The sequence below is a fragment of the Nelusetta ayraudi genome, unplaced genomic scaffold (assembly GCF_046127955.1).
Source record: "Nelusetta ayraudi isolate G7.1 ecotype Tasmania unplaced genomic scaffold, CSIRO-AGI_Nayr_v1 ptg000091l, whole genome shotgun sequence".
Classification (NCBI taxonomy): Eukaryota; Metazoa; Chordata; class Actinopteri; order Tetraodontiformes; family Monacanthidae; genus Nelusetta; species Nelusetta ayraudi.
This window is the reverse complement of record NW_027466141.1, coordinates 64,693-88,417: the sequence shown is the minus strand read 5'-3', so window position 1 is coordinate 88,417 and position 23,725 is coordinate 64,693. Positions and strand designations below refer to the sequence as shown.

Sequence of the window (23,725 nt, the reverse complement as noted above, 5' to 3'; positions counted from 1 at the left end):
TGGCCTTTAGCTCAGTGGGTTTCAGCCAAGACTGCGGCTGTAATCGCTTATTGATCTGTCTGTGTGTGTGTGTGTGTGTGTGTGTGTGTGTGTGTGTGTGTGTGTGTGTGTGTGTGTGTGTGTGTGTGTGTGTGTGTGTGTGTGTGTGTGTGTGTGTGTGGCCACTGGTGGTGGGCGACCTGGTTGTTAACGAAGTTGTAAAAGCAAGAGCTGCTGGAGGTCGTTTCTGCTTTGACTCCTCTCGGTCGAACATGAGATCAGACTGGTGGACAGTTCAGTGCTTTTCGAGTCGCTGGTGCTGAAGGGGACGGCGGTATTGGAAATGTATTAAAAAAAAATTTTTTTTTAAAAAAAATCATCAAGAAACTTGACTGTTTCGTTTCTGTTAACTTTGATGTCTGCACCAGTTTGTGTCAAGAGTTGAGAGTTTGGTGTTGGTCCCATTGTTGATTGGACCGAGCAACACAGGAAGGGGAGGAGCTACGGGAAGGGTTTAGCCAGTGCAACTAAAAGAAAAATCTCACCCCTTTTGGTCCAATAAGAAGTGAAACCAGTTTTGTCAGTACGAGGCAGCTGATTGGCTGTTGATGGGTTTGTCTGACGGCCGTCCCCCGGGTTTCGCTGTCAGGACTGGCAGTTCTGTCAACGTTGCTTTGGAAGTGAGTTGCCGAGTGAAGGCTCTTCCTCGCCTCGACGACCTCCCATGTGACGCCACTGACACATTCAAGAGTAAGAAGGCGTACAAGAGACCCCTTTATTGAATTTATTAAGTCATATTCAGACACTCAGAAACTGATCAGCCCATATCGCTAGTAATGCTGTCGTACATGGTTAAAATCCATCCATCTGCCGGGGAGAGAGAGAGATAGCGAGCCCACCAGCCAATCAGGTTAAAGATGCTACCCGCCCACAGCTGCAGGTTAATACAGTCCCGTCATACAAAAAAAAAAAATAAATTCCACAGGCAGTCATTCATTAAAACAAACAAACAAAAAAAGAAATCGACACTGTGCAACGCAATAAAAGTTCAGTTCAAACTGGTGAGCGCGGGTCGTTTCTCAGCAAAGTAACAAGACACCAGGGAGGGATTGATTTCATTTCTTCTTTTGTTAATAACACTACATATACCTAAAAAGACCACCACTGCTTAACATGTGACCCGTCTGTGACGAGGTCCAGGATGAAAAAAAGAAAAATTAAAAATTAAAAAAATAACAACGCAGACCTATACTGAACTGTACAATTGTTCGGAATCTCTATTCTTCCCGGTGAGCTCATGAGATCTGCAAGCTAGACTAGAGGAGGAAGAAGACAACATTGCACCCTAGAACAACATTAGAGTATATAGATTCTTTTGTTTCTGCAGACCTGTAATAATGGAGAAAAGTCCCAATTTTTCTTTTCCTGTTTGCGTGCCTCCTGGACTCTTCTAAGAATAATCCCGATTGGCTGAGATCTCCCCCTGGTGGATGCAGGTTGACTACTGGCCCCAACCGGAACAGAGCAGATCAAACACACACACACTCGCGTGTCTCCTTCCAGTCATCTTTGCACTTTTCCCCAAAGGTTCCTTTTTTTTTTCTTTTCGCTTTTTGACTTTTTCCACCCATTAATTCAACCCATCACCAATTACATTTTAACATACATCAGACTTGGTTGGCAAACGTGTTTGCAGTCCTCCATAACTCGTGTGAGACGGTACAATCATCACTCTATACTTGGTTTGCACATGATGGGATGCAACCATAGAGATTCTCATCATAAAGTCCAACATCATTTTTTTTTTTTTGTATTTTCTTTTCCTGATATTAGCGGACAATCGACGGCAACAGCTTAACCTGCTCTTTTCCAGTGCCAAGCCTTTGGATGGAGAGAGAGAGAGAGGGAGAGCGAGAGAGAGTCTTCAGAGGGAGACATTCCTGTTCCGGTCCGGTCCGGTCTATGACCTGGAAGCCTCACGACAGAAGGTATGCGGAGCCGAGCGTTTGCTTGGGCGTTGTTCCGTTTGACTGGAGAGCGCCGAGTCGGACCGGACACCTGACGGGCGGCGTCGCTCGCGTCCAGCCGGCCCACCCTGTCAGGTGGCGAGACCAGGCCACGCCCCCTCATCACATGCCACACAATCACACGTTCACAGGCTTCCCGCTTGCTCGTTGCCAACACGTGGGGTTTGTCTTCCAACAGAAGAAGAAACAACAGAAACTGTGTGTGTGTGTGTGTGTGTGTGTGTGTGTGTGTGTGTGTGTGTGTGTGTGTGTGTGAGAGAGAGATTTAGGCTTTGTAGTGATACATGCATCCATTACACTGATATACACTTCTTTTTAAAAAAAAAAAAGTTAAAAAAAAAGAACATGAACAAAAAAAAAGGTATTAGAAATGCAGCTATACAGAGTCTTTCAGCTATTCTGGGTGGGGGAGGGGTAGGGGAGGGGGCGTGAGGTCGAAGGTCAGGTGTGTCGCCAGGAGGCCCAGGAGCCCGACACCCGGAGGTTGTTCCGTTGGTCGGAAGGAGCAGGAGTGAAGAGGGAGGCAGGTGTGCGTGTGTGTGTGTGTGTTTTGGGGGGAGAGGAGGAGGAGGAGGAGGAGGAGGAGGAGGGGGATGAGGATGAAGATGGTGATGATGATGAGCCAGGTTAGTTGCTGCAGCAGGTGCGGCTGGTCGGCTGAGCCGTCTCCGTCAGATCCACCCCCCGGCTGCGGCCGCTGCCGGCGCCGGCTGCCTGAGGCTCGTTCTTGGGGAGCTTCTTTGCTGTTGGGACAAACACACACAGAGTGTGAAGGGGAAATGGTGACAGTGCCAACCAAGCAGTGCAGGGAACTAAATGTGCTTTCTCTTCTCTTCGTCTCTCGACTTGACTGGCCAACAAGTCGTCACACTCAGAGGTTATATCACTTGCTGTGTGTGTGTTGGAATTATTGATGATGTGTGATGATCAACGATACGGTATATATATGTATATATATATATATATATATATATGTATATATATATATATATATATATATATCTATATCGGTATGCATCTTCCATTTATTGGCAAGTCGATCACTAAATGGAAATAATGAACCCACTTTTACGCACCTTGCCGTAGTTTCACTTTTAAACTACACCGCCAACATCTTTTTAAAATTCTTAAAACCAGCAATGCACTTCTGTTACAAAAAAAAAAATAAAAAAAAAAAATCGAAATTTAGAGAGAGAGAGAAAAAAAAAACTGAATTTTATTTTTTGTCAAAAACCGCCCAGCCCTAATTTCCATGTTTTCTTTATTTCTTTCTTTTCCCGGGAATCTTAAATGCTGAGCCACAAAATGCACAAAGCGCAAATAAAAACACAAGTCACACTCTGGGACGACGCCCCTGCGCAGCAGCTGTTCTCCAGCGGGACAATGTGGAGATGGCAAACATTTCAAGACAGCGGCTGTTTGTGTCACGGCTGCCACAGGCCGGCTGAGCGACGCACGGCTGAGACTCCGGTTGCTCGGCACGCCAACAGGCGACTGACACGCCGCAGTTACTTTTTAAAAAGGTGAAACCGCCGCCGTTTCTCTTTAATGAAGAAGCAGTCCAGGCTTCCATTAATGTTTCAACAGCCGCGTCTGCCCGGCGTCGGACAAACGTCAACGTTTGGTCTGTGTGTGTGTTGCGGTGCAGGAGGCCGACGACGCAGGCGGAGCTGCGACTCACCGATGGCCATGAAGATCTCGTTCACGTTCATGGAGGTTTTGGCAGACGTCTCCATGAAAAGTAAGCTGTTGTCGTCTGCGTACGACTGTGCATCCTGTCAGAGGAAATAATGAGACAGAGTGAAAATCGCCCACACGGGAGAAGGTGACGGAGAAACAGAGACTTTTAAGAGTTTGACCAGGCCAGCGCCTCTCAGAGAGGCGTTTCAGGGGTTTCACATGGAGCTGACGGGTTGACAGGACACTGACCTGGAAGTCCAGCGCTCTCTTGTTGGCCAGATCAGCCTTGTTCCCGGCCAGAGCTATTACAATGTTGGGACTGGCTTGTCTCTGCAGCTCTTTCACCCAGTTCTTCGCCCGCACAAATGACTCCTGGCAAAGCAAAGCAGGGAGGGAGGGGCGAGCGAGCGGGTGAGTCAGTTGGTGAAAATAACAATAAGATCCATGTGATGGAGCGTCGCAGACAGCAGGATCCGCCCTGGAAGTCTGCCCAGGCTTTGCCACACAACATGTTGCTACATTTCAGGCAACAGAAGTGTTGGCAACAAGACAAAAGCAAACGATTTCAGATGTTTTTTTTGGGGAGAGGCTGAAACTGTTTCCGTAGTTCTTTTTCGTAGTTCCACAGGTTCATCAGAGCAGGGGAAAACCACTGTTTGACAAACTGTGGCACTGACAAACATCTTATTAGCCAAGTGACCTCAACACACAGACGCGGCTGTTGAACAATGACTCATCTCTGAACTCGTCGAGGCACTAAAATAATCGCTGACTATTTTTTTTTTCTCCACTTCACAATCATCAAGTGTGAACCCCCCCCCCCATCCCTCCAACTATTAAGTTTATCCTTGACAAACAGAGCACAATTGTTTTTGTTCCAACTTTTATCTAGAACCCCCCCCCCCCCTCCTCCTCCTCCTCCTCCACCATCAGCAGCAGCTCAGCACTGAGAACGCTGCACACATACCACAAGAAACAGGCGGCAGGAAGCAGATGAGGCAGAACCTCCCGCCTGACTCACCTCATTTGTTATGTCGTACACCACGATGGCGGCCTGGGCACCTCTGTAGTACATGGGCGCCAGACTGTGGTAGCGCTCCTGGCCGGCCGTGTCCCAGATTTCAAACTTGACCGTCGTGTCGTCCAGGCACACCGTCTGAGTCAGGAAGGCAGCTGCGGGCACACGGAGGAGGAGGAGGAGCCACAGTCAGTCTGTGATGTCATAGATTAATAGTGCGGTCCTGCGCACGTGCACGCTTGTTAAATCACGTTAGAGAGAAAATTTTTCTACTGCCATTTACTCTGCTCAGCCTCAACGACGACAGCGGCCCTTTATCAAGACTGTCCTGTCCACCTTCAGTCGGTTCAACACTCAGAGACGACATCAACTCTGATAGTCATGAAAATACCAACCCCCCCCCCACTACATTATAAAAAGATAGGGGTAAATTAGCATTCGTGATGGTAAAAGCTCTTCATTTCCCCCAGACTTTGATACTGTAAAGGTGAATCTGAAGTCGGAAAATATTTGGTCTCACAGGAGGAATAACACGGTAACATTGGTGATAAGGTGCTGCCTGAAGTACACAGAAGGTACCAGGAACTAGGAGCAACCGTCCCGGAATTCACCTTATCACATTCCTTACGACTCAATGTTTCAGTCCAAGATCGTGACAGATGACATTACCTCCGATTGTGCTCTCTTGGAATTCGTGAAACTGTCCCTTGACAAATCGAAGTACGAGACTCGACTTCCCCACGGCCGACTCTCCTAAAAGCACAAGTTTGAACTGGCAGATCTTGTTGCCGGCATTGGGTCCGTTAGGTCGCGTGGCTCCACCTCTACCGGCCATGTCGCACTGCCCGGTCTGTGTGTCGGCTCAGGGAATTACCTGCAGAGGAGTGAGAGAGAGGGGGGTGGGCGGGGAATCCCTGTCAAATCCACATTGAAAATGATTTATAAATGGTCCAGAGTCATTTTGATTAATGTTGCCGGTAAAACTGCTCGCAGCTTTCTGAAAGTTTTGTATCAGCAAAGCTCTGCAGATCTGACATTCTGAAATGGGACATGGCAATGTTTCAGTGTGTGCCATTCAATTGTTGCATGTTAAAAAAAATATTCAGGTAACCAGATTTGAAGATGACATTTCTGAAGACACTGCAACTTTGCAAACAACTCTTTCTACACAATGCACAGAAAAGTCAACACACACACACACACACACACACACACACACACACACACACACACACACACACACACACACACACACACGAGAATTGGATTGTTTGAAATGCGAGCGCTATTGTTGGTTGTTTCCATCAAAGTCCGGGTTTTGCAAACTTTTCACGCTGCCACGTCGTTGCCATTAATGCACCAAATAACACCAACAATTCAACCCGAGGGTATTTATGGTACCTGAGCAAACGGGTGACATAAGCGGGGGTGTGGGCGATCCGGAAATGATCCGCAACACAACACACAGGCAATGAATGTGGGAACTGGTGATGAAGCTGTTTAAATAACGTCTACCTCCGGTATTCCCCCCGACAGTCTGACGCGTTTGGAAGTAGCACCGTAGCTTGGAAAATCTGCGACAACTTGTTTATCAGCCGTTGACGATGTGACGGGCGAAAAATAACAACAGGCAATCAGGACAGTCAATGCACACATACGTGGGACCTTGGGTTGAGAACAGACAGCCCCCCCCCCCGTACTGCCTGGACAGTTCGGAGACTGACAACAACCATATTAACCAAGAAAACACACAGCAGATTTGGTGCTGTTCGCCGCAGCTTGACGTTAAACACAATGACTCAAAATGCGACCACGAAACTGGCACGGAACAGAAATGATGACTGACAACTTGGCCCAAATCGCGTTACGACACAGTTGCCCACAAATAACCTGTTATGTTGTTGTTGTTGACTTGCCGGTGGAGCGACAGATAGCGTTAGCAGCACGGCTAAAGCTACACACCAAGTTGAAAATATCCACCGTGAGTCGGCCCCTGTCTGCTACCGGAGCTTCTGGAACACAGTTTCACGTTGGTTTTAAACTCATTTGGCATCGTACACGCCAAGCTAATACACGTTAAGCTTTGAGATTTGTGTGACGTTTCAACGAATGCCAGGGCATATGATGCAGTTTAGGGTGTGTACAGCTAGTGACAGCTAGTTAACCTTAGCTGCATGACATTAATTTAGTTGAGCTGCCGTCTGGCCCTCGGCGCACTATAAACAAGACGCTGGGCCTCCACCGTGTTACAACATATCGTAACAATGTCCCAAACGTCAAGAGTGGCTCGATTTTTGGCATCCAAACAACGTCAACTCGGTGCGCTACCTAGCTTGGCCCTTCCAGAGACGGCTAGCAGCGTTAGCTAGCCACACAAGAAAGGCTGGTTAGCCGTATCGGGAGGAGCCCTCCCGTTAGCTCACTCGCTTTCGCTAGCACTAGCAACTCACCTGCCAAAGGGGGTAGAAAAAAAAAATCAAGAAACCAAGCTAGCTGTGCTGAATCGTATCCCCGGGTTGTTGCTTCGTGTGTCCTCACAATGTGCCGACTGCCCAGCGAGCTGGCGTAATGTTGTGTTTCATATGGCGCTGCGATGTCACTCTCCCACTTTCAACTTCCCGTTTCGCATTGTAAGAACGACGATGACAGATCGTATGACTAGAATTGACAACACGCCTACGTAGCGGCACCGCGGACCAATCACACGGCAGGAATTATTCCCAATCTACTCGTTTTCGCCATTAATTCGCCGGAAAATAAATTGCAAAAACAAAAATAAACAAAAAAACACTTTTGTAGTTGTAGCTTGAACTTGTTTACTTAAAAAGAGGTGATGGCTCTCCCTTGTTTAGAATTTTAGTTATCATCGTTAAGGTGAGATTACAAACCGCTTTTTTTGTGTGTGTGCGTGTGTGCCCTTTTTATTATTATTATAATTATTAATTTCTTGTATTTTCATAACGAGTGTTCTATACACCGGGGGAAAATAAGTAAGTTTGTACTTTAAAGACAGATCAAAGTCAGAACCAGGACAAAAAGGACACTGTGTAGAAGAGAAAAGCCAAAATTCTAAGTTTAAAGTCAAACGAGCTAAAATCAATCCGAAAGATAAATCAATAAATCAATAAGTAAAAATAAATGAATGAATAAATATATAACGCATAACTATGTCGCTGTACGGGGCATGAATAAATAAATAAATAAATAAATAAATAAATAAATCGTTTAAATTAACGCTTCATAATTTTGCAATATATAAATAAACAACTTTGCTATATTAGCTCAGGATTTATTTTTATTTATTTGCAGAAAAAAAAATTAGAAATTATTCTGAAGTGATATGCCGGCGGTTGCTAGGTGACGGGACTCTTTCGCGTTTACTCGGACTTTTTTGTTCATCTACACAAAAACAAAACAAAAAAAAACAACAAATTGACTTTTTCATTCCAGCGAAGAAGAAATAAAGGCCTGCGCAGACGTTTTCTTTGCTACGTCATAAATAAGGATGAGTTTGGCGGCCGGAAACGCTTCCTCTCAGCCAGTAAATGGTGACAGTAGTGAAAGGAAACCGGTAAGTCAACTTGGTTGTTAGCTAACAGGCTGTTAGCTAAGCAGGCCTCCACTTTGAGTTATTGGAAATAAAATGTGGAAAATAAAATTAAAAAAAAAAATAATAATAAAATAATATCCTTGTATGTTCTTTGAAAGCAGGCTGGGAAACAAGTGCCTGTCGGAGAGGGAACTAAAGCGTGCTTACAGGAAGGAGAGAGGGTAGGCTCACTTTCTAGAGCTGGTCAACACATTAAAACGTGTTCACGCAACTGCGTTTTTTAATTGGCTAAATATTGTTACTGTAAATATTTATATTTGAAGCGACACACGCGCACAAATCAACGTACTGAACTATGTCGGCCTGTAATGCTCGTTAAAAAAAACAAACAAACAAAAAAAACAATTCTTGATTGCAGCCCACAACTCCACCAGTGGTCAAAAAGTTCTTCAACAGTTTGCAGCCCCAGCCAGGAGCTGTCAGAGTGCATCATGGGAAGGCAAATGACCCAGATGTAGCCAGCACCCTGGTTCACGGCCTAACGACCAAATTATCCCTTACTGTGAGACACACACACACACACACACACACACATATACTGCTACTCTCTATAATATACTTTTACTTAGACATGTATTTTGTCTTGTGTGTTAATTGTCGTTATTTCAACAGGCCAAGGACTTGCTGTATCCTCCCAAGAAGACGTCGGTGCAGCAGAGGCTGCAGGAGAACTTGGAGTCGGTGTACGCATCCACTCAGAAAGCACCGCTGGGCAGGTCGCACGATCAGCTGCCCAACCTTCCGCCCTTCTGTGATGACAAAACTACTTATGGTCGTGCCACAAGCAGAGGTGAATAGATTTTTATTTTGGTTTTTACATACAACAGCAAAAATAATCAAGCACAGAAATATCAGATTATAGGTTATCGGCTATAAAGTCCCTTTTTTCTTTTTCTTTTTTTTTTTGGAATATAAGAATTTCCAATATGTATGTACAGGTCAGGTGCTACCCGAAAAATGAGAATATCCAGTCAAAGTTGTTTTATTTTGTCAATTTAACATAAAACATGAAAGCAACACATTTTATTGAGCCGTTCCACGCAAACTGACATCTCAAGCAGTTCCTTGTTGTAACTTTGCAGATTAAGATTTTCATAAAGATTTGACTTTATGTAATATTCAAATTTTCTGAGTTTTTGAATTTGTTTTTTTTTTTTTAAGCTGCCAGACCTGATCAGCAAAATACAAATAAATCAAAACTTGAAATATATTGATTAGCACATTATTCGTCTATATAATATGTCACATTCAACAACCTTTTCGGGATATTCTAATTTTCTGGGTCGTACTGTATGCATTTGTTTTCCACCGAGGAAATTCCATCCATCTTCTATACCCGCTTATTCCAATTCAGGGTCACGGGGGGGTCTGCTGGAACCTCTCCCAGCTGTCTTAGGGCGAAGGCTGGGGTGACACCCTGGACAAGTCGCCACTTCATCGCAGGGCCACATAGAAAATTGTAAACTGACATTTTGTCTGCATTTCTCACGCTCCTCTGCTTCACAGGCTCAGGCGTGGCCTCGCTCATCAACCCTCCCAAAACAGTGGAAGAGTTGGAGATGGAGGAGCAGGATGGACACGGGAATTACGTGCGGACCCACAGCGCTTACTTTGTTGGTAAGAGGAAGTGCGGTAGGGGAAATATGCACAGCGGACATCGGATCTGAGACGATTCGTCACGTGCAGCCAGACAAACAAATCAAACGCACAGCGCCGTCCCGTGTGCAAGTGAAATGCACCATTGGCAGTGGAATTTTGTAGTATTATGAGATGACATCGTGAGTGCAATCACTGCGCCATGTCTGCAGGTGAGCAGATTGACCGGAAGTACAACTGGAGCGACTCCGCCAAAAAGGGCACGTTTGGCGTGGCCACGCCCCATTACAATGATGGGAAGAACGCCTGCCAGTCCCTGCGCTGGAGGGGCCAGTCCGCCAAGTGAGTGCCGCCTGACCCGAGCGCTCGCTCGCGCTCGCTTTGTGGTTAACAACAGCATGTCCATAACACCACGGTGCTTTTTCGGCCAGGGTTTACAGTCCACAGACGGCTCTGCAGAGGTTGGGCAACAAAGAGAAGTTGGCGGAGCAACTGGGTGAAAAGATAAGCGTGTGAGTTCCCGGCTGGTTCTGATGGACGAGCTGCGCTGGAGGCTGCTGGTCTTGTCAGAATTGATCATAAACGTTTAAATAGACGTTGATCTAAAATGTTATCTCATATTATACATTATATTTACCTACCATTGGTCCGTTATGTAAAATCCAAAATGATTAGGCACTGTATCGCACAGACCGCAGACAGGGCCACATGTGTGCAATTATCTGGCGCCCTCGTGTGGTCAGATTTGGTAGGTCAGTTCTGTTTTCATAATAGATGACTTTTTTTCCTTTCATTTTTTTTTTTTATTCAGGAAAAAAAAAATGGATTTGCCGCCAGATCACACCTTTGGAATTATGACCCCTCCGGACGAATATGGTGAGAGTTTAAGCAAAGAGACGCACGCCGCAGCGCAGTGATGAGCAGCGGCACGTTTTTCTGTCTCGAATGACATTCACACTGTTGACGTTGTTGCTGCGGTTTAACGTGACTGCGTGGTGCCCCGGCAGGTGCCGGCGGCGTGGTCCACTCGGCAGTGCCGGGCCACTACATGAGGGACAGAGAGCCGCATCGCAGTCGGGTCAACGCCGTGCGAGACACCCTGAAGAGGCTCAACTTCAGCAGATTCGGCACCATGCTGGAGGCCTTTCGCTACTACGACCAGGTAAAAAAACAAACAAACAGACAAAAAAATAAATAAATAAATAGCCTTGTTGTCCTCAGCGAAAAACATTACAATTTAAACCCACCGGGAAAAAAGATCTTTTCAGTAAAATCACACTAAAGCCACTTCAATCCTGAGTTCTGAGAATCCAGAGATGAACCGACGCTGAGCGCGTTTGTTTTGTGTTCCTTCTGGCAACCCTGCAGGACGGCAAAGGGCTGGTCAGCACGGACGACGTGCAGAGGGTGTGCGACGAGTTCGGCCTGGACGTGAGCAGGACGACTCTGGAGGGCCTGATGGAGTTCTGCGACGTGGACAGCGACGGCATCGTGGACTTTGTGGAGTTTTCCAACTACCTGACCTGGAGGGAGAAGCTGCCCATCAAACCTCGAGAGCAGCAGATTCTGCTCACCGGTGCGGCCCCCGCCTCACTGCTGTCACTGTGAATGTGCTTTTCAGGAAGTGGCTCTTGATATTATTGTTACTTCTCTGGTTTTCACGTCACATTATTTCAATTTGTGAGAAAATCGACTCTGGTATATATAAAAAAAAAAAAAATCCTTGGTAATGCGGAAGTAGCAGCGCTGAATCTCATCTCTCTTTTGTTTGTTTGTTTTTTTTTTTGCTAGGCATTGACCCAGGTGGCAAACGGGGGAAGCCCCCATCAGAACCAGCAGAAGCGACTCCCGTTGGCAAGCCTCTGGTCAAGCCCGAGGACTTGGAGATCATCAAGATCGGCAGCCCGCTGAAGACCGTGCGCACCCTGAGGAGGCCCACCAACCCCCCGGGACACTTCTTCACCTCGTCCTCCGTCATCGGGACGCACGGCACCGCTGACGCCGCCTCAGGTGAGCAAGTGAGAAGAAAAAGGCAACACTCCTGGGAGCGTCGCTGTCGTTTGGGGAAATGTGTGGGAAATGTTTGTTTTCCCTCAATTCCTGAAAATGGGAAGAAAAAAAAAGGCAGTTTTTGAAGAAGAACTAAAAAGCATATTTTTTGGGGCGCTAATAATTTTAAGACGTTAATGCAATAAATCATTTTCTGAATCTAAAAGTCTTGGCCGACTTTTCGTCGTAAAACCCCAGCTCATCAGGATTTTCTTTTTTTTTTTGTGGCACGGCGGCCGACCCGGTTCACACAATCAACACAATATAACGGGTTAAGCTCGGATTTGTTGGCCTAAAACATTAGAAAAAAGTTTTTATCATAGATGTGGTAAGTGGAGTGTGAAGTGTGTGTGTGGTCGGAGAAGTGGTTGATCCGAGACCAACTGCTCACGGAAAGGTTTTGCACGTGAATGATTTGTGGACGTGACAAACATGGACTCGACGCCGAGCATTTTCTCCACGCAGGAGGCCGCACCTACGGGATCCCGTCCATGCGCACCGACCTCCCGCTGCCGAGCCCCAGGAGGGTCAGCGACAAGACCAATTACGGCGATTCGTCCACGGCCTGGGCCCTCCTCCACCCGTCGGTCTACGCCCTGAACGGTGTGCACGAGGAGCACTTCAACCGCCCTCGCAGCAAGGCCGAGGTACGCAGCTGGAGTGCACGGGCAGGGCAGACTCGCACACGTTTAGCCTGACGAACATGACTTCGGAAGTTATTTTTCCTAACATAACCACGCAGGTGCTACCCGAAGAATTAGAATATCCAGTAAAAGTTGTTTTATTTTGGCGATTTGACATAAAAGATGAAAGCAACACATTTTATTGAGCCATTCCATGCAAATTGACATCTCAAGCAGTTCCTTGTTGTGACTTTGCTGATTAAGATTTTCAGCTTATTAAAACCACCAACCCACAAACTCAGAAAATTATTATAAAATTTGAGGGTTTTTTTTAAGCTGCAAAAACCTGATCAGCAAAATCCAAAGAAATAAAAACTTGGAATATATTGATTTGCATATTATTCCTTTATATAATAGGTCACATTCACCTTTTAAGCTGAATTGCAGAAATACAACAACCTTTTCAGGATATTCTAATTTTCTGTGTAGTACCTGTACATTATACCACAATCTGAACTGTTGCAGGGTTCCCACAGGGGTCTTAAAAAGTCTTAAAAGCATTGCATTTGTGAATTTGGAAATAATACCTTAAAAAGACTTGGAAAAGTCTTGAATTTTGATATCTGGGTCTTAAAAATTGTGCTGTGTGTAACTTCTCTGTATGGCATTTCTCATCAATGCACCAATACGCTGGATGCCAACCGCCGGTTTAAAAAAAAAACAAAGAAAAAAAAAAACACGCGCTACAACACAGACACAAACAATGAGGCAAGCCGCTAGCTAATTCATGCTGGGAACATGGGGACATGTAAGTTTAACGCAGCGTGGATGGATAAAACCAATGTCAAGACAGCGCTTTTGAGGCTCGCTGCGCTGTGTGCAAGACGAGGACTCAACTGGGAACAATGGGAGTGAAGGCGTTGGACTGAGTATGATGTCCGAGGAAAGGAGCAAACTCCTTCCATCGCCGCCGGGTTCCCACCAGCTAGCCAGCTAGCTGCTAATGCGCCCGAAGCAGCAGACGCTAGCTAGCCAGCCAGCTGTTTTCTTTGTTGAATAAATTAATGTTGTGAAATTCAAGAATTTCATTTTTCTTTGCCGGCAGGACTGTGAAATAGACGAGGGAAACGGGTATTCATTTTTGATATACATGGTCTTAAAAAGACTTGGATTGAATTTGAAGGAGCCAGTAGGAACCCTGTGTTGTTATCATTCAAACCTCAATAGAATGTGATGTTTTTTGTTTTTTTTCACGAGGATGAGCTCATGGAGAACTTCTATAAAAAAAAAAAAAACATTTCTATAGATCTCAATATTATACGTTGTGTTCATCGTCACCCTTCATTCGCCTCACAGATCGCCGAGATCTTTCGGAACGTGGGAGTGAATGTTTCGGAGGAGACGTTTGAGGACGCCTGGAAGCTGGCCTCCATGAGACATCCTGCAGGGGAGGTTTGTGTCGAGACCTTCCGCACCACCCTCAAAGAAATAAAGGCCCTGTAGCGCCATGTCGAGAACGACCACGGAGACGTCTCTGAATCTCTGCACACACAGACCTCCGCTATTGATCGTCCCACTGGTGTGTTCATAATTAATCTACGGCAAGACGCATTCCAAGGAAATACACCAAAACAGAATGTTGTTAGCATCAATGTTATTAGCTTGTTGGATCAAGCCAAAGTGCCGGAGCAATATTTGTGAGCTGCTCTTTTAACTGTTTGGTCACTAAGGATACTTTGATTGATTAGCGGCAGATCATCCTATCATCTGCTGATGGGAACTTTTGATCGTCCGGAAAAAAAATGAACCAAACTACCAAGCAGGTTTCTCTTCTGGAAAAACAACGGGATTTTCCGATTTTACACTTTAGATAATTGAGACTAATTTCTTTAGAAATTTCCAAAGGTGCACAGTTAATAATCATAACCATCCAAAATCTACTGGTTGCATTTTAATGAAATGTCATTTCACTCAAATATCAAACGGGTCATATGTTTGTGTTTAGCTTAACCGCTATGAAAGAGACTCTTCTAATTCTCCTTTAATTGAGACAAAGATGTCAGCAAACAAAGGGCTTTTTTTTTTCTTCTCTTATGTCAACCGATAAAAGACTCATTTCTATTTAATCATAAATAAAAAATAAATAAATAATAATAAATTGATGCACACAAACAGCCCATTTGTCATGTCAGTGTGTCCTCTTCAGCGGGAGGCACGTAAGCTGCTTTTAAACGTCGGCGCTGTAAGTTGATTGCTTTGGACTCCGTCACAGCCGCCTTCATCATCGCTCTTCATCATGTCTTCCGTCAAGAGTAGGAGATTTTGATTTCCAGCCACATTCATCACGTAATTGTATTAATCAACCCGAACACGGGAGTGTTGACGGAAAATACCACGATTAATTTACGCTTTCCCAGAGCCGAGACGGGCGCAGACGCGCGGCGTCGAGGCGCCGTGAGGAATTGTTTGCAATCTGTTTCGCTAACAAGATTAATCAAACAGGTTGGCACGCAGCCTCGGCCGCTCCAGTCTGAAAATGACAAAACAGTAAAAGAACTAATAATTTTTTTTTTTTTTTTTCTTAAAAACGCCATTAGCTTCTTGTTTGTTCGCCACTTGCTTTTGTTTGCCTGTTAATTTCCATTAGAAGCGAGTGATGCACAGGCGTGCTAAATTGTCTAATGCGCTCGCACCATATCCACCAGCAAATTGACATGTGCTAAGCTAACCGCACTCATTTAATCTCATTAGGAGTGTCTGCATGATGCTTCACTGGAACTGAGAGGGGGGGGGGGGTTTGAAAAAAGAAAAAAAAAAAAAACCCACGCAAACTTCCACACACACCACATTTTTCACGATGCAGCAAAAATTAGAATAATCCTCGCCGCGTTTTCACACGGCGAGAATTAGCAGTCGCTAATGACGAAATCCCCCTCTGTCAGATGCGTTGTCAAATTTAATAATAAGCCTTAGCAAAATGGGATGACATGCAGCATTGAGGAGGCTGTCAATCGTGACATTTCTGATGAGCAGCACGTTGGAGGCTCCAGCCGGCAGCGGAGACTCGCGTTGGCTTTTAAACACGCGGGAATTTTTTTTTTTTTTTTTTTTTTTGACGGAAGCGGAGGATGGAAGTAAATATTCCCAGCATCTGCCCGCAGCCATTCAAGAAGGAAAGAAAAAAAAAAAAAAAAAAAATCAGTTTCAAACTCATGCCGTGATCTTGTGTTGAAGTTGTTGACAAGCGTGCACCAGAACACGCGGCCCCTGCAGCTCGTTGTGAAAAATGGATTAAGTCGTCGCCCGTTGCTCGTTATCTCAGCCGCCACAACGGCAGAATATTAAGTTTGAGTCGATGGAGGGAGTTTGGGGTGTTTTTTTTTTTTTTTTAGTTCCCATTAAAAGCAAAAAACATTTTTCTCATCTTTATTTTGTCATTGCATTTACATTCAATGAAGTGCAGTAAAACAAACAAACAAGATCTGCTTCCCTTCGTCTTATGACCCATAAACTTTTATATGGCTCCATTCAGACGGTTGCTTTAAAAGCGTCACAATGGATAAAAAAACCCATCTCATGGTTCTCTTCTACCAGGAAAAAAAAAAAAAAAAAAAACAAAACTACCAGAACGATAAATAACAACAAGGAAAACGATTTCTGATGTTTTCTGTTGTGACAAAAAAAAAACACAGAAGGAAACAATTTCCCTGAGGTTTGCTTTGTTGTTTTGGATTTCTTTTTTTGTTGTTGTTGTGACGGTTGTATAATTATTATTTTTTTTTTTTACAGCAGCAAAACAAGACAATGAAAGGCTCTGTTTGGTCGCAGACGCCCAAAGTGAAGCAAAAAGATGCACTGAACGCTGGGTTAGTGTTCGGAAGCACTCCAAGTAATACGGGATTACCAGTAAGAAAAATAATGACTGCGTACGGCTGTACAAAGCGAGACTAGTCTATGAGCACTGCATTAATAAGGCCAGTGTTGCAGTATTTCCATAGAAACCGATGCGTTCTAATTACGAGGTACATTGAAGGTCCGTTCTCTCCACTTCAATGAGCTGTTTTCAGTTGGGAAGACGCAGTTTGGCCGTTTCTGGGTCAGGGCTTCAGGGTTTCAGGGTTTCAGGGTTATGGTGAAGAATTCTGAGGCACTTGTATTTGTGTGGGAAAGCTTACAGAATTAAGAAGTCTGTGATGCGCGTGCATCAGCGCATTTTATTTTCAAATTCTCATTATTGGCCTGCTTGAACTACCAGACCCACGGTGTCGTCCAGCCTTTTGGGCTTCCAGTCGTCACTTTACTTTTTTTTTGTTTTGTTTTGTTTTGTTTTGCACTGGGACAACCAGGCATCAAGTTTGAAAGGTGGAAATGGGGGGGGGACCAGTAAAACACGGGAGTGTAACTCCGCCTGTAAACCTGCAGAGTGACACCGGCTGGAGGTTTTTGTCCGGAGGTTCCCTTCATGGTCAGCCGCACAGGTCATCGGAGGAATGGAAGTTCACAGTGTGGAGGTGTGCGCTCACTGTCCAGGAGGTCTGTGGGCTTCAAGTACAGAGATGGACCGGGTCCCCCGAATCCGCTCCAGGCTGTCCCAGTGGTTCGTCAGAGTTCATCCTGAGGCGTCGCTTTAAAATCACTCATCCGCTTCCCACTGCCAGTGCCAAATGGTGGTCACCATCCAGCCCGGAGAGGCTCCCTGTGACAGATCCCGTTTGAACCTGGGGGGGAAGTAAGGCATTTTGAACAGGGGTCGGGGGGGGGGTCACAGTATGCGGTCATTTATACTCTGTGTCATCAACACGAGTATTTCTTTTCGGTCTGTGTGTGGGGTTCTGGTGCTGAGCCGTTGGACCAGACCAGAAGTTCTGAATAGCGGGAAACCCTTCTTGCCCAATCAAAATGCTTGGGGCGGAGACAAAACTATTTTAGTCACCTCTTGCCCGGCATCAATAATGCAAAGTCTCACAAATCTCCGTCCTGAAAAGCTGCAGCGGAGCAATTGTTCTGGAGGCGCGGCGCAACTCTGACAAAAGTTCTGCTTTCTCGCCTCACCTTGAGACAATGAGCTTACGGATCTACGGGCCTCGGGGATAACATTTGAAGTGTAACAGGCTTTACTCAGAGGGGGGTGGGGGGGATGGAGGGCCTCTAAGTCCTCAAAGAGTGGAATAGACGATCTGGCTAACTAGCTAGGTGAGCATTAGCTGCAAGATCCACACGGTGAGGTCCAACCAGCTGGATTTACTGATTGGGATTAGAAAGAGGATTTGGCCGTTGGATGCACCAGCGGCTGGAATCACCTCCAAAAGATGCAGTAACGCACATTTGCATAATCACATCCGAGACTCTTTTGCCTTTCCCCCCCCCCAACAGCCGCACCTCCACATGTACGCCGTGTCGTACACGCGTTGTGTGTGTGCAGCCGACAATAATAACGAGCCCCCCCGAGTGGAATCTGCAACCGCTAAATCCTTCCGATTGCTTCCGTCATCAAAAACCACGGTTGGCTGCGTGAACGTTGTCCCCCGGGAGAAACACGCGTGTAAACGGGCTTACTCGTAGACCGCCGTCGCTATTCTCTTTGGCGGGCCGCCGTCCGGACCGGAGGCAACCCGGAAGATCTTTGTTGCCTCGGGATCATCGAGGCCGCTGTGTGTCGTCAGGATCCAGAACCTCATGACGACGAAACAGAACTTCCGACCTGGAGAGGAAGACGGGACGGACAGCGGGAGGTCAGAGGTCGGAGATGTCCTTACGAGGCACGGGCAACCTGGCAACTGAGTCAAGTCCACGAGTCGGACTGAACCGGCCAGAACCTACCTTCCTCGTCAAAGACCACCGACACGTCTTCGGGCAGCAGAAACACGATGTCATCCATCATGACTGCAAGCTGCTTCCTCTGGTCGCCCGTGAGGGTCTTGCACTTTTCCTCCACGTACTCTCTCATCTGAAACACCCCCCCAGCCACCCCACCCCAAAAAAAAGCCTTCAAATTTCAAACTCAACTGAACAATGTTCCAGTGACTTTGCGGGACTTACCTCCTGCGATACCACCCCCACCATCCTGTGGTATCTGCCGGTAGACATGAGATCAGAGACATGAACCAGGGCCTGGGACGGACAAATAGAATGGACCATCAGCATCTGATTCAATGCAACTCTAAAGGGGGTCTTTCTGCAGTGGAATGGTTGTTACCGTTGTACACATCTGTACAGTCAACGGACCGTACAGTGGTGCACCATTGGCGAGTGCCGGGGGAAGGCAGTAGGGGTCGGGCTTCCATTCCACCTCTTACAAATCAAGATTACAGAGACCTAGACTGTTGCCTTGGACCAAGACCAGGATGCAACACGGTTCTAAGGCCCCGCAACCGCTGCTGAGTTGCTTTGCTGTGGTGTAACTTGCCATTTGCTACAGTTTCAGATAAGTTTTCCAGTCACTCTCCTAGAAGAGTTGGAGATCCCCCCCACCGACCCCCGGAAAAACCCCCTGTTGTATTACCTGCTTCACGCCCCTGTGGAACTCATCCGAGCTGGTGTCCAGGCCAAACAGAAGCCGCGTGAGGAGCATCTGAACCCTGCAGTGGATCCACGTCATCGGGTCCGGGATGCCGACCACCGAGATGGCCGGCTGGCCGTCGCGCTTCCCCGGCGTCCCACCGGCTTCGGGCTGCGAGCTGCACAGTCGGCGGCTCTGGGAGGCGAACACGAACCTCCTGCGGCTCAGCCTCCGTCCCGGCGGCTCCCCGGGGTCCCTCGTGAAGGCGCGCGAGAGACTCACGCACGTCCCCGCCCATCGCCGGCTGCAGCAGGGCGGGCCCGGCGTCCAGGCGCGGAGACCGAGCTCCCGGCATGCAGCGAGCCGGGGGATGCGCTGCATCGGGCGGCTGAATGCTGCCCGTGGAGCGAGAACCGGGGCTGAGTCAACGGTCTCCGCCGCCGTTGGCCTTGGTAACCTTACGCAACTCACCCCATGCTTTTACCCATAATGCTTATCGCGATGGCGACGCAGCAGCACGGGAGTGCTGCCTTCAGGGCCAGTCGCTGACACGGAAACGTGTAGGGCCAAAATACCTGAAGTGAAGCGCGAAGGCGGCTCATCATTGTCGTTGTTGATTTTTTTTTTTTGTTGTTTTTTTTTAATTATTATTATTGATCATATCAACAAGTCAGTGCAGTGGGAGTGATTCTAAAGCCGGGCAAATGTGCCTTGTGCTGTAGAGATCAGGGGAGGTTCATGGTGAAACGGTTTTAAACTCGCGCTTGATATTACAAACAAAATCGTACAAAACAAGAAAAACATCGCAGCTAGACACGTTTATAACAAAGTAGCAGTAGTAGTAGCAGTAGTAGTGTGAGATAAAAGCCCCAAAAGCGAAGCATAAAAGCTTCAAAGAAGTGATATCCGTATTTACAGCGAGCCATTAAAGGCAACAGGATGCCGTTCCTCGTAGAGCCCACTAGAGGGAGCTAAATATCCATTTATCTTCCTCGCCTGAAACTTTTTTTTCTCTGTGTGTGTGTGTGTGTGTGTGTGTGTGTGTGTGTGTGTGTGTGTGTGTGTGTGTGTGTGTGTGTGTGTGTGTGTGGCCGACTCGGAATCCAAACTTTGTCTTTCCTTCACATCAACAAACGGCCAATGATGAATGCGCACACGCGCATCCACACGCGCACGTGCCAGCATCTCCCGCCCGGTCTTTGTTTTTCTGCGCAGGTGCCAGAAATGACTGCGAAGGCGGGGGGATAGAAAAAAAAAGAAAAAAAAATCTATGAAAATTTGATCAGCAGACCAAAACATCATTAAATCCCCGGTGATTACAGGTCAGCGCCGATTTCCCGTCGCTCCCCGCGATGGCGCGGCAGACACCTGCGCGCGGCCACGCCCACCTGAAGTTCTCCCAACTAATTTTATTTATCAATAATTAGCATCGCGGCACTCGCTTATTTGAAATTGCGCTCAGACACGGAAGCCTTCGCCGGGATGTATCATAGTAATTACGTGTGTCAGCTGAGAATGCTTTTTACATCTGCAAGTGGAATGGAGCAGAATATTAACAAGTCTGCGCTGGATGATGGCATTAATGGTTGGACGGGAGAGTCGAGATGTCTCGCAGGATGGTCACATTTGTAAATGCAAAAAAAAAAAAAAAAAATCTGTGTTAAATATGAAAAAGGCGTGGGCGCCGAGAAGCCCGGTGCACACGAATTTGTCCTTTGGTATTGTGAGTCCGTTTGACTTAGCATGAACTGTTTTGAAGCTCACTGTTTCCTGTGTGCCGGTTCAGTTTGTGGGATTTGCTGCATTGGGGGCGACCGCGTGAGTTCTTCGCCTGCATGTGCGTGTTTCCGTTTTTGACCCCCCCACCCTCACAGGGAGTGCAAAGACACATTCCGCTGTTCCGGAGACGGAACAAACCCCATAGCTGCAGTTTGCGAAGAGCAGCACAATTTTTATTCGCCGGCAGTTTGGAAAATTTGTTTAAAAAAAAAGAAGGCACAAGGTAATTGTTAGTCTCGGGAATAATATTTGTGTATTTCGGTCAAAGATCAGCGCAAAATTTGCACACCGACTTCATGCGGCGGCTGAAAGAACAAAACACAAATGTTCAATTCGGCCCGTTTGTCAGACGTCAGCGCGTCTCTCCTGCAGCTGCAGGTGCGACTGATCGTCTCTGCAGGCCGCTCCTTCCTCCGCCGGCCCACTGAAAGGCACTGTTGTCCACGGCTGAGTGGGCGGCCGCCCTGTGGAGCTCCCCTCTGGAGGGACGCTACACACACACACACACACACACACACACACACAGCCGGGAACTGTCGGTAATGTTGCTGGAACTACTTTTCTTTTTTTTTTTTTTCTTTTTTTTTTCTTTTTTTTTTAAATTTGTGTGGCATTTTCCGCAGCTTTTAAGGATTCCGCAAACAGGATTTTGACGCTGCAGTTGCGGTGGGGGGTGGAAGGGGGGGGGGGGGGGGGGGTCTTGGCTAAAAGTTCTCACGTGTGCTCCGGGGCGTTGGAGGGGAAACTCTCCAAAGCAGAGCGGCTAACAGGATCAAAAACACGTCTCATCTCTGGAAAGTTGCACTTTTGTCCAAATAACTCAATATGGTACAATACGGAGCACAATATTTTCTAGTGTATTTGTAATAGGGGGAATTTCTTATTTTTCCCCCCCTTTTTTTTTTTCTTTCTTTCTTTCCTCAAAAATCCCCTGGCAGAGCGGCGCTGTGGTGGCCATGGCGTGATCCATAATGGATTTATTGTTGCAAAATTACAGTTGTCAGATGCCAAATATACATCTGTCACCGCTGACGCAAGTTTCCCCAAAATTAAATTTACTGCTTATTACAAATTGAAGGCTCTCATTATTACAAAGGGAGTTCTCTTTGAGTGAGTGAAGGACAGCTCAGCATCTTTATCTTCTCTTTCCCATGTTTGTTCCTTCATGCTCGCTGTTGGGAATCTTTCTGTTTGTTTGTTTTTAATTGCGACAGGAGAGTGTGTGTGTGTGTGTGTGTTGGGGGGGGGGGAGACAGAGAGAGAGAAAAGTATTTTCTCCAAACTAATCAAAAGTAAGGAGTTTTTATTTTCAGGGGTCAGAAGGCAAAAAGAAAATGTTGGGAAACAAAAGCGATTCATCTATTTTTTGCTTGTTTGTTCTGATTTCAGGCTTCACTTCTTCTTCTCATCTCACAGTGAAGCGATAATGGACTCAAATGGGCAAATTTCATCCCCCCCCCCCCATTTTGTTTTCTCCCATTCTTTTTTTTTTTTACATTCAGTGCTGCGGTCAACTTCCACGCAAGAAAACATTTAGCTCTGAAGAGATTTCGGCGGAGGTGGGAGGAAAAGAGGGAGTGGTTATTGTGGATTTGAATGGAATCCGGGGCTACAGGTATTGGATTTGGTGCTTGCTGGCAGGCGGCCACTCACAATAGCAGGCACAGGTGTTGACCAGGGAGAGGAGGGGAAAAAAAACAAACTGAATAGGAAGTGATTTGAATCTTAATTATAGAATATATTTGGTGTCTTTGCTGCCTCGGAGGGTTAAATAGAGCCGTCAAGTTTTCTTAAAAATTGATAAATAGATATTTAAAAAAAAAAAAAAAAAAAAAAAAATTTGCATCACCCCTTTTATTCCTCTCAAGACTTCACTAACTCACTTTCAAAAATGCAGAGCCTGATGATCGGAGCCGGGATACCTTTGACTCGAGCGTCTCGTAATGAGAGAAATTAGCACAAATGCTCTAAGTAATAGTTCCTGATTCTCACACCCCCCCCCTCCCCACCCTCACCAGTTTCCCCAATCCTCACTCCTCCCAAATTATTTTTCAACTTGTTTTTGTATCTATGAATAAATTATAAAATCTGCTGAAATTTATTATTCATCCAAGATGTGATTAATATGCAAAATTATGCAAATTAAGATGCAATTAGGCTCCAATTCTCTAGTGGAATTTTCCATTATAATTTAATACAAAGTAACAGAGTAATTGGTGTCACGTGTAATTACGGTTACTCAAGTGCACTTTCAGGCATGCAAATGATTCGCTATACGTTGGTTATCCTATGCAAATGCACCATGTGGTGTTTTAACAAGTTTTGGAAGGGGGGGGGGGGGGGGGGCAAACACACAATGGGTGCGCGGTTGCCCACTGGGGTTGGAACGGGGTAACAGGGTGTGTGTGTGTGTGTGTGTGTGTGTGTGTTCATTTTATTTATTTATATGTTGTTTTGTTAAATGACAAGAGTTGGAAAACTTTCAGGGCTCAGATTATCACCAGTTAAGAGACTCCCAGTTTCTTTGAATATTTGATGAGTTGCGGTGAGCAGCAGCAGCAGCAGCAGCAGCAGCAGCAGCAGCAGCACACTTCCATCCGTCACCAATCCATTAATGGGAGAAAGCTGCTTTTTGGATGTGACGGGGAGCTTTGCAGAGGGCGCCTTTATTCCCCCCCCCCCCGGCCCCCCAAGAAACTGTTGCTCGGGTCGACGCCATTGACGCAGGAAGCTCCGGGGTCGGCGCTCCCTGTTTGATCAGTGACGCTGCAAATGTCACAAACCCCAGCAGGAATCAATGAGCTTGGCGGAGTGGTGTGGGGGGGGGTGGGTGAAGGGGGGAGGGGCAGTCGCGCTGCTGCCGCC

General features: G+C 46.4%; 3 protein-coding genes across 7 annotated transcripts; 1 reads left to right on the top strand and 2 right to left on the bottom strand.

The window, feature by feature from the left end:
- Window positions 1–1,393: 1,393 nt before the first annotated feature.
- On the bottom strand, window positions 1,394–7,588 carry rab5ab (RAB5A, member RAS oncogene family, b). Of its 2 annotated transcripts, none has more exons than XM_076046849.1 (6): window positions 7,525–7,588; window positions 5,374–5,578; window positions 4,708–4,859; window positions 3,936–4,058; window positions 3,688–3,781; window positions 1,394–2,749 (listed from the first exon to the last, which is right to left on the bottom strand). In XM_076046849.1, the coding sequence occupies exons 2-6, from the start codon at window positions 5,537–5,539 to the stop codon at window positions 2,634–2,636; spliced, it is 651 nt and encodes a 216-aa protein (XP_075902964.1). In that variant the 5' UTR covers window positions 5,540–5,578; window positions 7,525–7,588; the 3' UTR covers window positions 1,394–2,633. The 2 variants fall into 2 exon arrangements, with proteins under 2 accessions (XP_075902964.1, XP_075902963.1); XM_076046848.1 differs by lacking the exon at window positions 7,525–7,588 and adding an exon at window positions 7,155–7,440.
- Window positions 7,589–7,817: 229 nt separating this feature from the next.
- efhb (EF-hand domain family, member B) lies at window positions 7,818–21,418 on the top strand. Of its 4 annotated transcripts, XM_076046845.1 has the most exons (15): window positions 7,818–8,061; window positions 8,155–8,275; window positions 8,416–8,475; window positions 8,673–8,816; window positions 8,927–9,104; window positions 9,821–9,931; window positions 10,123–10,252; window positions 10,342–10,422; window positions 10,722–10,786; window positions 10,918–11,072; window positions 11,279–11,486; window positions 11,702–11,920; window positions 12,425–12,606; window positions 13,939–14,034; window positions 21,233–21,418. In XM_076046845.1, the coding sequence occupies exons 2-15, from the start codon at window positions 8,210–8,212 to the stop codon at window positions 21,401–21,403; spliced, it is 1,866 nt and encodes a 621-aa protein (XP_075902960.1). In that variant the 5' UTR covers window positions 7,818–8,061; window positions 8,155–8,209; the 3' UTR covers window positions 21,404–21,418. The 4 variants fall into 4 exon arrangements, with proteins under 4 accessions (XP_075902960.1, XP_075902959.1, XP_075902961.1 ...); XM_076046844.1 differs by lacking the exon at window positions 7,818–8,061 and having other exon boundaries at window positions 8,104–8,275; XM_076046846.1 differs by lacking the exons at window positions 7,818–8,061; window positions 10,342–10,422 and having other exon boundaries at window positions 8,104–8,275.
- Window positions 15,997–19,634, bottom strand: LOC142902069 (m-AAA protease-interacting protein 1, mitochondrial). Its single transcript, XM_076046880.1, has 5 exons — window positions 19,085–19,634; window positions 18,622–18,693; window positions 18,403–18,529; window positions 18,139–18,283; window positions 15,997–17,300 (listed from the first exon to the last, which is right to left on the bottom strand). The coding sequence occupies exons 1-5, from the start codon at window positions 19,460–19,462 to the stop codon at window positions 17,216–17,218; spliced, it is 807 nt and encodes a 268-aa protein (XP_075902995.1). The 5' UTR covers window positions 19,463–19,634; the 3' UTR covers window positions 15,997–17,215.
- Window positions 21,419–23,725: the final 2,307 nt, after the last annotated feature.

What these genes read in the sequence shown, in the direction of transcription:
- efhb (XM_076046845.1), top strand. Translation starts at nt 8,210, where the DNA reads ATGAGTTTGGCGGCCGGAAACGCTTCCTCTCAGCCAGTAAATGGTGAC. An exon ending in CTGGGTGAAAAGATAAGCGT is followed by an intron (nt 10,423 to 10,721) that starts GTGAGTTCCCGG and finishes TTTTTTATTCAG; the next exon opens with GAAAAAAAAAATGGATTTGC. An exon ending in GACCCCTCCGGACGAATATG is followed by an intron (nt 10,787 to 10,917) that starts GTGAGAGTTTAA and finishes GTGCCCCGGCAG; the next exon opens with GTGCCGGCGGCGTGGTCCAC.
- rab5ab (XM_076046849.1), bottom strand. Translation starts at nt 5,539, where the DNA reads ATGGCCGGTAGAGGTGGAGCCACGCGACCTAACGGACCCAATGCCGGC. An exon ending in CCAAGAGAGCACAATCGGAG is followed by an intron (nt 4,860 to 5,373) that starts GTAATGTCATCT and finishes GTGTGCCCGCAG; the next exon opens with CTGCCTTCCTGACTCAGACG. An exon ending in TGTACGACATAACAAATGAG is followed by an intron (nt 4,059 to 4,707) that starts GTGAGTCAGGCG and finishes TTGCTTTGCCAG; the next exon opens with GAGTCATTTGTGCGGGCGAA.
- LOC142902069 (XM_076046880.1), bottom strand. Translation starts at nt 19,462, where the DNA reads ATGCAGCGCATCCCCCGGCTCGCTGCATGCCGGGAGCTCGGTCTCCGC. An exon ending in TCCACAGGGGCGTGAAGCAG is followed by an intron (nt 18,694 to 19,084) that starts GTAATACAACAG and finishes TGTCCGTCCCAG; the next exon opens with GCCCTGGTTCATGTCTCTGA. An exon ending in TGGGGGTGGTATCGCAGGAG is followed by an intron (nt 18,530 to 18,621) that starts GTAAGTCCCGCA and finishes GGGGTGTTTCAG; the next exon opens with ATGAGAGAGTACGTGGAGGA.